The 12535-nt window shown below is 44.2% G+C and overlaps 2 protein-coding genes and 1 long non-coding RNA gene across 3 annotated transcripts; all 3 read right to left on the bottom strand.

Moving 5' to 3' along the window:
• Positions 1-462: 462 nt before the first annotated feature.
• On the bottom strand, positions 463-2052 carry LOC117497847 (protein PELPK1-like; the record flags this gene model as incomplete). Its single annotated transcript, XM_034149871.1, has 3 exons — positions 463-542; positions 617-687; positions 764-2052. Coding segments are annotated over 3 exons (1398 nt in total), but the record flags the coding sequence as incomplete, so codon positions are not given.
• A 57-nt stretch (positions 2053-2109) lies between these two features.
• On the bottom strand, positions 2110-5513 carry LOC117497837 (proline-rich extensin-like protein EPR1; the record flags this gene model as incomplete). The annotated part of the gene is made up of 6 exons (XM_034149863.1): positions 5423-5513; positions 5291-5337; positions 5077-5222; positions 4498-4839; positions 3533-3819; positions 2110-3205 (listed from the first exon to the last, which is right to left on the bottom strand). Coding segments are annotated over exons 1-6 (1935 nt in total), but the record flags the coding sequence as incomplete, so codon positions are not given.
• A 1011-nt stretch (positions 5514-6524) lies between these two features.
• Positions 6525-6828, bottom strand: LOC117495459. The gene is made up of 3 exons (XR_004557181.1): positions 6818-6828; positions 6671-6741; positions 6525-6604 (listed from the first exon to the last, which is right to left on the bottom strand). It is a non-coding gene; the product is annotated as an uncharacterized LOC117495459 (long non-coding RNA).
• Between the last annotated feature and the right edge of the window lie 5707 nt (positions 6829-12535).

Genomic DNA, 12535 nt, shown 5'->3' with positions numbered 1-12535 from the left:
ACAAGTACTTTCCTCTACAAACAAATTCTTTAGCCAATTCAGGAATATCTTGAGGGCTTTGTCATTATGCTCAACACTGTAATAGTGTACATTATATTAATGCAAGTAATATAAATATAGGGAAAGAATAAAAGTGCAATAAATGCTGATGGTAAACCATATGTAAAAATAAACAGTACATTCAAATACGTAAATAAAATGCTTTTAGGCTTAGATGTTAACGTTTCTGCAAATTGTAAATCCTTTGGTAGGTTAATCTTCAGCATTGCAGAATGTCTGTAGTTGTGTTACCGTCCTGAGAGAACCATGCATCTCTTAAGTGAAAACAACTTTTCAGTTTAAAAAAATAAAGCCCCTTTCAGCTTTTTGAAAATACTTGCTCCTTCAGTTCATCAAAAACAAACAAATGTTGTAGAGACAGGATTTTGATTTATAGGAGGGAATAAACAAAATAGTAAACAATGAATTGATACACTTTTTTATTTTGAAAGGGCAATACAGGGCTCAGTTGAAAGCAGTCTTTGACGAACCTTCAGTGTCACCTAAAACACAAAAACAGACTTTGTAAAATCAGTATTTAAAAGCTTGAGTCATATTGCAGAGTTCAAATGCATACCCCGCCCATTGCTGCTCTGGACTTGAGCAAGTTCATAGCCATAGCCTCTTTCGTCACCATTGGTGCTGTACCTGGAATAAAGTCAAGGTGGACAGATTACACAGATTCTGCCTATCTTTCCAATAAAACAGCATTAGCTAAACTTACCCATTTGAAGCCATTCGGGAAGCAACTCCTTGGGCAACAGTTTCATAATCAATGAGGTTTGGCTGCTGCCTCTTGTTCATGAACTTAGGCAGGTAACGCGGCTGCCCAGGCAATTTCTGCCAGGGCAACTTCTGCCAGGGCAACTTCTGCCAAGGCAACTTCTGCCAGGGCAACTTCTGCCAAGGCAACTTCTGCCAAGGCAACTTCTGCCAAGGCAACTTCTGCCAAGGCAACTTCTGCCAAGGCAACTTCTGCCAAGGCAACTTCTTGGATGGGAAGGAAGGCATCGGTAACCGGTTAGCCGGTCTCTGCATGTAAGAACCATAGATCTTGTTCAGGTTGTTCGACAGGTATCCTGACTGCTCAGGCTGCTGGTTCTCATAGCCTGACTGCTGCTGGGGCAACTGCTGCTGGGGCAACTGCTGCTGGGGCTTTTTGGGCAGCTGGGGCTTCTGACGCTGGGGCGGGTAGCTAGGCTGTTGCTGGGGAACTTGCCATTGCTGGGAAGGGTAGCCAGGCTGATTAGGCAATTGCTGCTGAGGCTTTTGGGGCAACTGACGCGGGGGCAGCTGTTGCTGGGGCAACTGACGCCAGGGTGGATAGCTAGGATGTTGCTGGGGCAGTTGTTGCTGGGACACCTGACGTTCAGGCTGCTGCTCTGGCTTCTGGGGCAGTTTTGGCTGTGGAACATGCCCTTGCTGGGCTGGGTAGCGTTGCTGCTGGGGAAATTGCAGCTGGGGGGCTTCCAGCTCCTGCTGGGGCTGCTGGGGCAACTGACGCTCCGGCTGCTTGGGAGGGTAGCTTGGCTGCTGGGGCAACTGACGCTCCGGCTGCTTGGGAGGGTAGCTTGGCTGCTGGGGCAACTGACGCTCCGGCTGCTGGGGAGGGTAGCTTGGCTGCTGGGGCAACTGACGCTCCGGCTGCTGGGGAGGGTAGCTTGGCTGCTGGGGCAACTGACGCTCCGGCTGCTTGGGAGGGTAGCTTGGCTGCTGGGGCAACTGAAGCTCCGGTTGCTGGAGAGGGTAGCTTGGCTGCTGGGGCAACTGAAGCTCTGGCTGCTTGGGAGGGTAGCTTGGCTGCTGGGGCAACTGACGTTCCGGCTGCTGGGGAGGGTAGCTTGGCTGCTGGGGCAACTGAAGCTCCGGCTGCTTGGGAGGGTGGCTTGGCTGCTGGGGTAACTGACGCTCCGGCTGCTTGGGTGGGTAGCTTGGCTGCTGGGGCAACTGAAGCTCCGGCTGTTGGGGAGGGTAGCTTGGCTGCTGGGGCAACTGAAGCTCCGGCTGTTGGGGAGGGTAACTTGGCTGCTGGGGCAACTGAAGCTCCGGTTGCTTGGGAGGGTAGCTTGGCTGCTGGGGCAACTGAAGCTCCGGTTGCTGGAGAGGGTAGCTTGGCTGCTGGGGCAACTGAAGCTCTGGCTGCTTGGGAGGGTAGCTTGGCTGCTGGGGCAACTGAAGCTCCGGCTGCTTGGGAGGGTGGCTTGGCTGCTGGGGCAACTGACGCTCCGGCTGCTTGGGTGGGTAGCTTGGCTGCTGGGGCAACTGAAGCTCCGGCTGTTGGGGAGGGTAGCTTGGCTGCTGGGGCAACTGAAGCTCCGGCTGTAGGGGAGGGTAACTTGGCTGCTGGGGCAACTGAAGCTCCGGTTGCTTGGGAGGGTAGCTTGGCTGCTGGGGCAACTGAGGCTCCGGCTGCTTGGGAGGGTAGCTTGGCTGCTGGGGTAACTGAAGCTCCGGCTGCTTGGGAGGGTAGCTTGGCTGCTGGGGCAACTGACGCTCCGGCTGCTTGGGAGGGTAGCTTGGCTGCTGGGGCAACTGACGCTCCGGCTGCTTGGGAGGGTAGCTTGGCTGCTGGGGCAACTGACGCTCCGGCTGTTGGGGAGGGTAGCTTGGCTGCTGGGGCAACTGAAGCTCCGGCTGCTTGGGAGGGTAGCTTGGCTGTTGGGGTAACTGAAGCTCCGGCTGCTTGGGACGGTAGCTTGGCTGCTGGGGCAACTGACGCTCCGGCTGCTTGGGAGGGTAGCTTGACTGCTGGGGCAACTGAAGCTCCGGCTGTTGGGGAGGGTAGCTTGGCTGCTGGGGCAACTGAAGCTCCGGCTGTTGGGGAGGGTAGCTTGGCTGCTGGGGCAACTGAAGCTCCGGCTGCTTGGGAGGGTAGCTTGACTGCTGGGGCAACTGACGCTCCGGCTGTTGGGGAGGGTAGCTTGGCTGCTGGGGCAACTGACGCTCCGGCTGTTGGGGAGGGTAGCTTGGCTGCTGGGGCAACTGACGCTCCGGCTGTTGGGGAGGGTAGCTTGGCTGCTGGGGCAACTGAAGCTCTGGCTGCTTGGGAGGGTAGCTTGACTGCTGGGGCAACTGACGCTCCGGCTGTTGGGGAGGGTAGCTTGGCTGCTGGGGCAACTGACGCTCCGGCTGTTGGGGAGGGTAGCTTGGCTGCTGGGGCAACTGACGCTCCGGCTGTTGGGGAGGGTAGCTTGGCTGCTGGGGCAACTGAAGCTCCGGCTGCTTGGGAGGGTAGCTTGACTGCTGGGGCAACTGAAGCTCCGGCTGTTGGGGAGGGTAGCTTGACTGCTGGGGCAACTGAAGCTCCGGCTGTTGGGGAGGGTAGCTTGGCTGCTGGGGCAACTGAAGCTCCGGCTGCTTGGGAGGGTAGCTTGACTGCTGGGGCAACTGAAGCTCCGGCTGTTGGGGAGGGTAGCTTGGCTGTTGGGGCAACTGAAGCTCCGGCTGTTGGGGAGGGTAGCTTGGCTGCTGGGGCAACTGAAGCTCCGGTTGCTTGGGAGGGTAGCTTGACTGCTGGGGCAACTGAGGCTCCGGCTGCTTGGGAGGGTAGCTTGGCTGCTGGGGCAACTGAAGCTCCGGTTGCTGGAGAGGGTAGCTTGGCTGCTGGGGCAACTGACGCTCCGGCTGCTTGGGAGGGTAGCTTGGCTGCTGGGGCAACTGACGCTCCGGCTGCTTGGGAAGGTAGCTTGGCTGCTGGGGCAACTGACGCTCCGGCTGCTGGGGAGGGTAGCTTGGCTGCTGGGGCAACTGTAGCTCCGGCTGCTTGGGAGGGTAGCTTGGCTGCTGGGACAACTGAAGCTCCGGCTGCTTGGGAGGGTAGCTTGGCTGCTGGGGCAACTGACGCTCCGGCTGTTGGGGAGGGTAGCTTGGCTGCTGGGGCAACTGACGCTCCGGCTGTTGGGGAGGGTAGCTTGGCTGCTGGGGCAACTGAAGCTCCGGCTGTTGGGGAGGGTAGCTTGGCTGCTGGGGCAACTGACGCTCCGGCTGCTTGGGTGGGTAGCTTGGCTGCTGGGGCAACTGAAGCTCCGGCTGTTGGGGAGGGTAGCTTGGCTGCTGGGGCAACTGAAGCTCCGGCTGTTGGGGAGGGTAGCTTGGCTGCTGGGGCAACTGAAGCTCCGGTTGCTGGGGAGGGTAGCTAGGTTGCTGGGGCAACTGAGGCTTCTGGAGCAGGTAGCTAGGTCGCTGGGGAAACCAACGCTCCGGCTGTTGGGGAGGGTAGCTTGGCTGCTGGGGCAACTGAAGCTCCGGTTGCTGGGGAGGGTAGCTTGGCTGCTGGGGCAACTGAGGCTTCTGGGGAGGGTAGCTTGGCTGCTGGGGCAACTGAAGCTCCGGTTGCTTGGGAGGGTAGCTTGGCTGCTGGGGCAACTGAAGCTCCGGCTGTTGGGGAGGGTAGCTTGGCTGCTGGGGCAACTGAAGCTCCGGCTGTTGGGGAGGGTAGCTTGGCTGCTGGGGCAACTGAAGCTCCGGCTGTTGGGGAGGGTAGCTTGGCTGCTGGGGCAACTGAAGCTCCGGCTGTTGGGGAGGGTAGCTTGGCTGCTGGGGCAACTGACGCTGGGGCAGCTTTTGCTGGGGCAGCTGTTGCTGGGGCAACTGCCGTTCAGGCTGTTGCTCTGGCTTCTGGGGCAGTTTTGGCTGTGGAACATACCATTGCTGGGCTCTGTAGCGTTGCTGGGGCAACTGAAGCTCCGGCTGTTGGGGAGGGTAGCTTGGCTGCTGGGGCAACTGAAGCTCCGGCTGTTGGGGAGGGTAGCTTGGCTGCTGGGGCAACTGAAGCTTTTGACCGTACACAGTCACCTGTGGCTGTTGAGGACAAAAATGTACCTTTATTGATACCCACAGGGAAACTCAGGTGTCTCAGCAGCAACAGAAATGAATTGTAAATAATGTGGAAAATGTAACAGTATAAATTAAAATGAAAGGTTTAACATGTATAGTACAAGGATGAATTTAGGATTCCAGGCAAAGATTGGAAGATAAGTTGCTGAAATACATTTTTAGATGGTAATTGGTAATGTGTGGCATGTTGTAGCTGCTCACCTTGTATGCATTTGAGGTTGAAGCAACACCGTGCGGCCAAGTGCTAGATGAAGACCCGTCTCCAATGTTGAAGCCACTTGAATCTGGGCGATAGCCTGCAACTGGCACATCATCTCCATACTCCTCAGTAGATCTAATAACGCGAACTGTAGAACAAACATTTTTTAGCCCATGCAGAAAAAACCAAGCAGCTTCACAACGTGACTAAACTTACAATTTGCTTGATTTCCCCCAACAGCTAGCACAGACAACAGCAACCATCTAGACAAGAAAATCCAAAGTTACTATCACTGTAAGAATGAGTTGCACAATTTAAATAATTACACAAACATTTTGTAAAACTTACCTGAAGAGGAACCCCATAGCGACAGCTAGCAGAGTCACTTTGTCTGAACACCAGAGTCACTTTGTCTGAACACCAAACCACTCAACTGAACCAGTCAGAAAAGAAGAAGTGACTGCAGAAACTCAGGAGCCCTTTTTAAGCTCACCCACCTTTCCTTGTTGATTAGCTGGACATATGAGTCATTAAAGGCAGGTGTGTCTAATTGGCTGAGGTCCACTGCATTATGGGAACTATTCATAGGCCATTTGCCATTTCACTCTTTCCGTATGTTTAAAAACGTTGTTGCAAAACGTTTGGTATCCTCTCCTCAAAGTACAACAGCACAATATACTTTTTGTAAACGTACCTTGTCATTATGTTATTTCAGCCACACTTAATATCATGACTTAAAGATTTACAGGATAAATCACATGCATTATAAAACAGACGCATATCTGTTTGTCTGCCGGGAGGTGTGTGGCACAGTGGATAGAGCCTTAGTATGGGGATCAGCTGACTTTTTACAGTAGTGTGACCTCTAGTGGAAAGGATATCATTTATAATTAATTCTGCGTGTAATAAAAATGGGATTTATATAATTCGAAAAGTGGTGAAATTAGATTTAAACTGAAAGTACTTATACCACTACAAGTACTTTCCTCTACAAACAAATTCTTTAGCCAATTTAGGAATATCTTGAGGGCTTTGTCATTATGCTCAACACTGTAATAGTGTACATTATATTAATGCAAGTAATATAAATATAGGGAAAGAATAAAAGTGCAATAAATGCTGATGGTAAACCATATGTAAAAATAAACAGTACATTCAAATACTGCATATTGTAATACGTAAATAAAATGCTTTTAGGCTTAGATGATAACGTTTCTGCAAATTGTAAATCCTTTGGTAGGTTAATCTTCAGCATTGCAGAATGTCTGTAGTTGTGTTACCATCCTGAGGGAACCATGCATCTCTTAAGTGAAAACAACTTTTCAGTTTAAAAAAATAAAGCCCCTTTCAGCTTTTTGAAATACTTGCTCCTTCAGTTCATCAAAAACAAACAAATGTTGTAGAGACAGGATTTTGATTTATAGGAGGGAATAAACAAAATAGTAAACAATGAATTGATACACTTTTTTATTTTGAAAGGGCAATACAGGGCTCAGTTGAAAGCAGTCTTTGACGAACCTTCAGTGTCACCTAAAACACACTTTGTAAAATCAGTATTTAAAAGCTTGAGTCATATTGCAGAGTTCAAATGCATACCCCGCCCATTGCTGCTCTGGACTTGAGCAAGTTCATAGCCATAGCCTCTTTCGTCACCATTGGTGCTGTACCTGGAAGAAAGTCAAGGTGGACAGATTACACAGATTCTGCCTATCTTTCCAATAAAACAGCATTAGCTAAACTTACCCATTTGAAGCTGTTGTGGCGATCCAAGCACTCACACAACATGAAAGAATGAAACAGAGAGGAATCAATGAAACACAAACACAGGAATAGTTGAGATTAATCATTATTATTTAGTTGCGCACCACTAAACAATAATGGGGAAACATTACCTTGCTTCAAGAGCAACCAATCGCAGAAATGGTCCCACAAATATTCAGAAACACACGACACTTATAGGTTTCCTAAATGACACACGAACATGTTCCCTAATCATGTTTAACGCACACACATTGTCAGGTCTCCTAAACTTGGACGCACCAACATCAGAGCAACATGTAAGTTCCAGATGTCAAAAGGTCATTATCTCATGAAGTCTTTAGGAGCCTTGCAGGATATGAATTATCCAATTAACAAACTATATATATCGTCTGCACATGAGCGCACATACATTTCTTTACATTAACTAACACACCAACATCCTTATCGTTTCTTAGCTAATGCATGCTGTAATGAACCACTAACTAACAAGACTTTAACTGTATTATATCTGAGGAAGACCTCTCTTGGAGTTCCTCTGACCTTTGCCAATTTACTTAACATGGGTACATCTGCTGTTAATTGCAAAGACCATTGAGAATTAGCAAAGAGACTCATAGGCCTCTTCCAATATCTGGAAACTGTAATTAAATCATAGTTATATTGAGAAGGTCCAAGACTTGACATAACATTCCCTCCTTTTATTAATTTAAGTTTCCAGATCATACAAAAAAACTCTTACAAATAACCTTTTGAGTTCCGCCCTTGAAAGTCCAAAATGACTTTCTGAAAAATACTTATCAATGAATAATCATTTTACTCAAGGCAGAAGTCACAGGGTTACCTGTACTACTCACAAATAGCCAAAAAACCACCCTTTTGATTATAACACAAAAAGTGGAAGAAAAGACAATTTGCGCTAATCTACTCTTACTTAAATGGAAAATCATTTAAAAACCTCAGTATGCTTAAGAGGAAAAAATCAATTTGTCCTATTCAAGTTTAACAAACTTACATACATACATAATAACAAAGTAACATTCAATTTAATACTTGATTATACATAATAAAAAATCTTCCAAAACACTTATAGCAAGATGTAACTGGCGTACACTCTTTGTGCTTCTGTTATATTGTCCAGTGAACGCTTCTTCAGGTGGTGCACGTTCCGATCTCCATGCGTAGCCTTTAGATGGAATATCTATCTTAGCCTTCATGCTGTGGTGTCCCATCTCATAGCAAAATCCCTTGATGACATCTGAAGCAACATCATTACCATTTGAATTGGACGGAACTGTAGTCAGAAAAACTGAGACTTCTTTAAAAGAACAGTTTAACGGTAGATCTTCTTCTCTGGAGTTTGAGATTACTAATATACTTGGCTGTAAATCATCTCAGAAGTTTTGGGTTTTGTTCTTCGTGTTGACCCAAACCCATAAGACAATAGCAGTGGAAGAATAGCTGGAACTGAAGGTAGTCATCCAGCTGCCTTCATTGACACTCCAGTTTGCCTCCAGACGCAGCTCCTTAAACCTCTGCATCAGAATGATCCATCTTCCCTCCTTCAGATTGCAAGGGAAAGACAGCTTTGACCTGGGTAGAAAATAGCACTTGCATTCTGGGTTAACAGCCTAAAGTCAACCACTAGGTCTTAGAGTCTTACCTATAATTTTTAAACTTCTTGAAACCATGAAATGTTGTTTGTGTTGTGTTTTTACTTACCCACAATTTCCTAAGCACACAACAAACATATTCTGCAAAATTGTTCAGCCACGGTGCTGAAACCAATCAGATCCCAACTTCGAACATTACATTTAATCATACCTATCTTTAGCAGAACCCAATCAGGAGCTTAACCATGTAGGAAAAAAGTTGTTTAGGCAACAAGTTGTTTCATTTTCCCTCTGGATCATGTGAAGGTTAACAAATTCACGTGAACAAGAACAATAAACCCATTATACCCCTCCTGGAAACATTGTCCTCTAAACCATAGAGACCATGTTTCCCCAAGTAAGATACCTCAGAGTACCCATCTGCTCATATATTGTTATTTCAAAGTCCTATGACTCATCATCAGGAAAACTTTCTCCTGTCAAAAAGAATCAACAATGTTAAATATCAAGCTACATAGTCATCAAGCCATGCAGGGATCATGCATAGTCAGACAAAGTTCATGCACCATGTCTCACAATGGTTCAACTAATATTGCATAGTCAGAAATCCATGCTTCCAAAAGTAATGCGTATATCCCAAAATAAAATCACCCTGTCGGTGGGTCAGTGTTACTGTAACAGTCAGGAATTGACAAATCAATTCACATTCATTCAGTCTTTGCAAAGTCTAAGTCAGTCTCGAGATCTCATGTCCTATAGTTGTGCACTTTGATATTCTACCAGCTGGAGTTTTTAATCAGTGACATCATGGTGTTGATGTCAAACAATGCAACAAAGTTTTTCCCCGTGTTCGCAGCACAATTTGTTTCAGATGTTAAACAAACAAATTATCAATACACTTTATTAATGTACTGCCCCTAGGAAACACAAAGCCTGACAAATGTTCTTGCAAGGCATCCCTAAGTGAACCTGCAGTCATCGGCCTTTTTAATTAATTATTTGAATTAATTAATAATAATAATAATAATAGTCCTTTTTATTAATTTGTTTACCCTTAGAAGTGAACATATCTCATAATGTTACATCAGGATGTTAAACAAAGTTTTAGCCAAATCAATCATACCAAACCATTTTATAGTACCAGGTACTGAAGTAGATCAGTATTACTGTATCACATTTAACTGGTGATTGAACAAACAAAAGCCTCTTTGTTTACATCATGCAGACCACTAACACATTTTTCCAAGTTCAGCATCAGCCTTCGTTACTCTAAAATTACGTTTTAAATAGGAATATTAGAAATGGAACAAATATTCAATCTTCAGAAATGTTCTCAATAAATCTCTATCTAGTGAATAGCCAACATATTTAAAAAATAAACCTAAATACTCCTTTGCTATCAAAGTCTAAAGCTAGACATAAGGTGAACAGTTTTTTGTAATAGACAATTTAATTCTAAAAAACAAAACTGGACTCGTGTTTTTTGTTATTTATTCTTCAAAATACATTAGTAAATACTTTGTGAAGTATTCACAATATAACTAACCCTCTAGGATATCAAATCAGTTCATCTTTAACCAGATACTATTTCCCTATTTACTTTCAGTTCATTATAACAATGGTATAACAACCACACGTTTTACCCATAGCTAGTTTATATTTCAAGATTATTCTGTGTGATATAATAATCAGATGTCTTGTATGCTAAAATAAAGGATATTAATAGTATTAATCTTTTCAGTATTCTAGACCATCGTTAAACAAGCAGCCTCTCTTCTTAAACACTAAGCATAATGTTCTACACCACCCTCTGGAAAACTCTTGCACAGTTATGCTATAAAATCATTGCATCATTTCTTAAGGACAAACAGTCTGAGACAAGCCTGTCTCAAGATCTTGTCATAATGAGAACAGTCAGTGATTTGTTGTCCTCTGCAGCTGTAGTCAGTGGCAGGGTCTCCAAAAAGCTAGAAACGGCCCTGGTCAGGGCTCAAGGAAACTCTCTCTGGCATCTGAAGGGAAGGAAACTCTTGGATCAATGTGGTACAATCAGCAGACACACGTTGTCCTCTGGACAGTAGAAATCCCCAAAAATTGCAGTTCCTCTTCACACCACTGTTGCCTTGACAACAAGGGTTCATGTCCATCACAAGCAAAATGTCAAAACCTCCTCAGAGATGCGTTCTTTGCACACTTCTTCTGTTTCTGTAGTGAGCAACATTTCACCAACACACTGATTCAGAGTACAACCCAAAGGTGGCGCATAACTATCCAGTGCTGCTGTAATCACAGCCAATTAGCTACTAGAGAAAAACTCAATTTAAATCTCTCCCCCAACGGGTTACAAAATGAAATGGCTGAGTGTCCATATGGTCAGGAATGCTGAAACATGTGAATGTTAAAACAAACTAATGGTGGTAGTTTACCCAGATTCTTTACTTCACCAAAAGTAGTACAACTACATTGTAAAATCTCTTTTGTCTGCTTTAAAATCTTCTTAAATTCGAAACCAAAAAGGTCTTCCTTCTCCACCATGATGCATTTTAACATCAAAGTTCATACAAACTGATGATTTATCTTTAAAACTATGAGAAATGATAGTTTTCATAAAACACTATTCTTCTTTACTTCAGTTCTAAGTCAAATGAGCAAAACAAGAAAACCTTCATTTAAACACTATAGATTCCTCTTTTATCTACTTGCTTATTTTATTATTTTCTAATTGTTTATCTAAGTTGTGTTACAAGCATGGTTAGGGTGTAACAATACAAAACATCAAGTAACTGTATTCAATCCGTGCTATATTTGAAAAACCCAAGTAATCTGATTACAGTTAATGAATATATTTTTGGAACACTTAAAGGAATTATTGGTGGTTTCCTCACAAAATGTAATCTTCATCACTAAAGCTGAAACCTAAAGAAATCATCACGGAACAGTTTTCTTTCCTTATCACTCAATTGTTTCAATAAAAACAAAAAAGCATCTCAACATCTCAACACTTTATTCCATCTAAGCATGAATGTTTATGACAGACACGTCATATATTCCAAGAATAAATATCTCTGGGCCCTAAAGAACAATCCATTAATCCAAAACGGTCTTCAATGATATCAATTGTGAACTTTCTTAACATTAATAGTAAATTCAACGTATGTTCTCTTTAGAACAAAGATAGGATAGTTGCAGCTGAAACTGGTTAATAGCAATTTTCTGTTAACCTAGATAAGCACGTTTTTCTTATATCTAGTAATATAAATATATTTATATTTTATGTTACTCATAAAACAGTAAACCATAGGAACATTTTCCAGAATAGTAGTTAACTTTATATAACATTTACTCTCTCTAGACTCAAAACATCTTAATTCTCCTGTCTCTCTCTTTCCTCACTGCGCCCTGCAGCTGCTCCTGTCCACAAGCTTCTCTCATCAATCACACTTGACCTCTTATGTTATCCAACATTGAGAGGCTTGAGCAAGCATCGTACAGAGCCTCTGTCATGCTTAAACATTAACAGCTTCCTTCTGACTGACAAACTTATAAAAACCTCCTGCTTATTACTTACTACTCTTTCTTCATAAACTTAAAAAATACAATTGTGGTGAATCGTTTGCGTTTTCAGTTTCCTATCTACTTTAAACAACCATCAAATGAGAGTTACTATTGTATGATAAATACAACTCCTAAATAATATTACAATATATATTTCTTACAGTGAGTTTGTTATTTCATGTTTAACAATTCTCCTCTTTCTATGTATTGTACTAGGTGGAAAAATCCACTATTATATTTAATTTGAATAAAACCTTTACCTTAATGTACTTCATATACTCAGTAAACCTCTTCTTACTTTGCCTTAACGTTACTGTATGTAATTAAGTTCCTTTGAAATATAAGTAACAATTCTTAGTCAAATGACAAATACCATGAAATTCACAATGCAATGCAATGGTAACAATCAGTTCTCAAAGACTATGTTTAAATAGCAACAAATCATTGTTTCTTATTTATTTCAATATATCTACTACTTCAAATCACACATTGATCTATTCATTTTCAATGTATTCACTCCAACTTCAGATCACTC

This window comes from Trematomus bernacchii, unplaced genomic scaffold, assembly GCF_902827165.1.
Source record: "Trematomus bernacchii unplaced genomic scaffold, fTreBer1.1, whole genome shotgun sequence".
NCBI classification, from domain to species: Eukaryota; Metazoa; Chordata; class Actinopteri; order Perciformes; family Nototheniidae; genus Trematomus; species Trematomus bernacchii.
The sequence above is the reverse complement of the archived record's forward strand: the minus strand, read 5'-3'. Positions and strand labels throughout refer to the sequence as shown.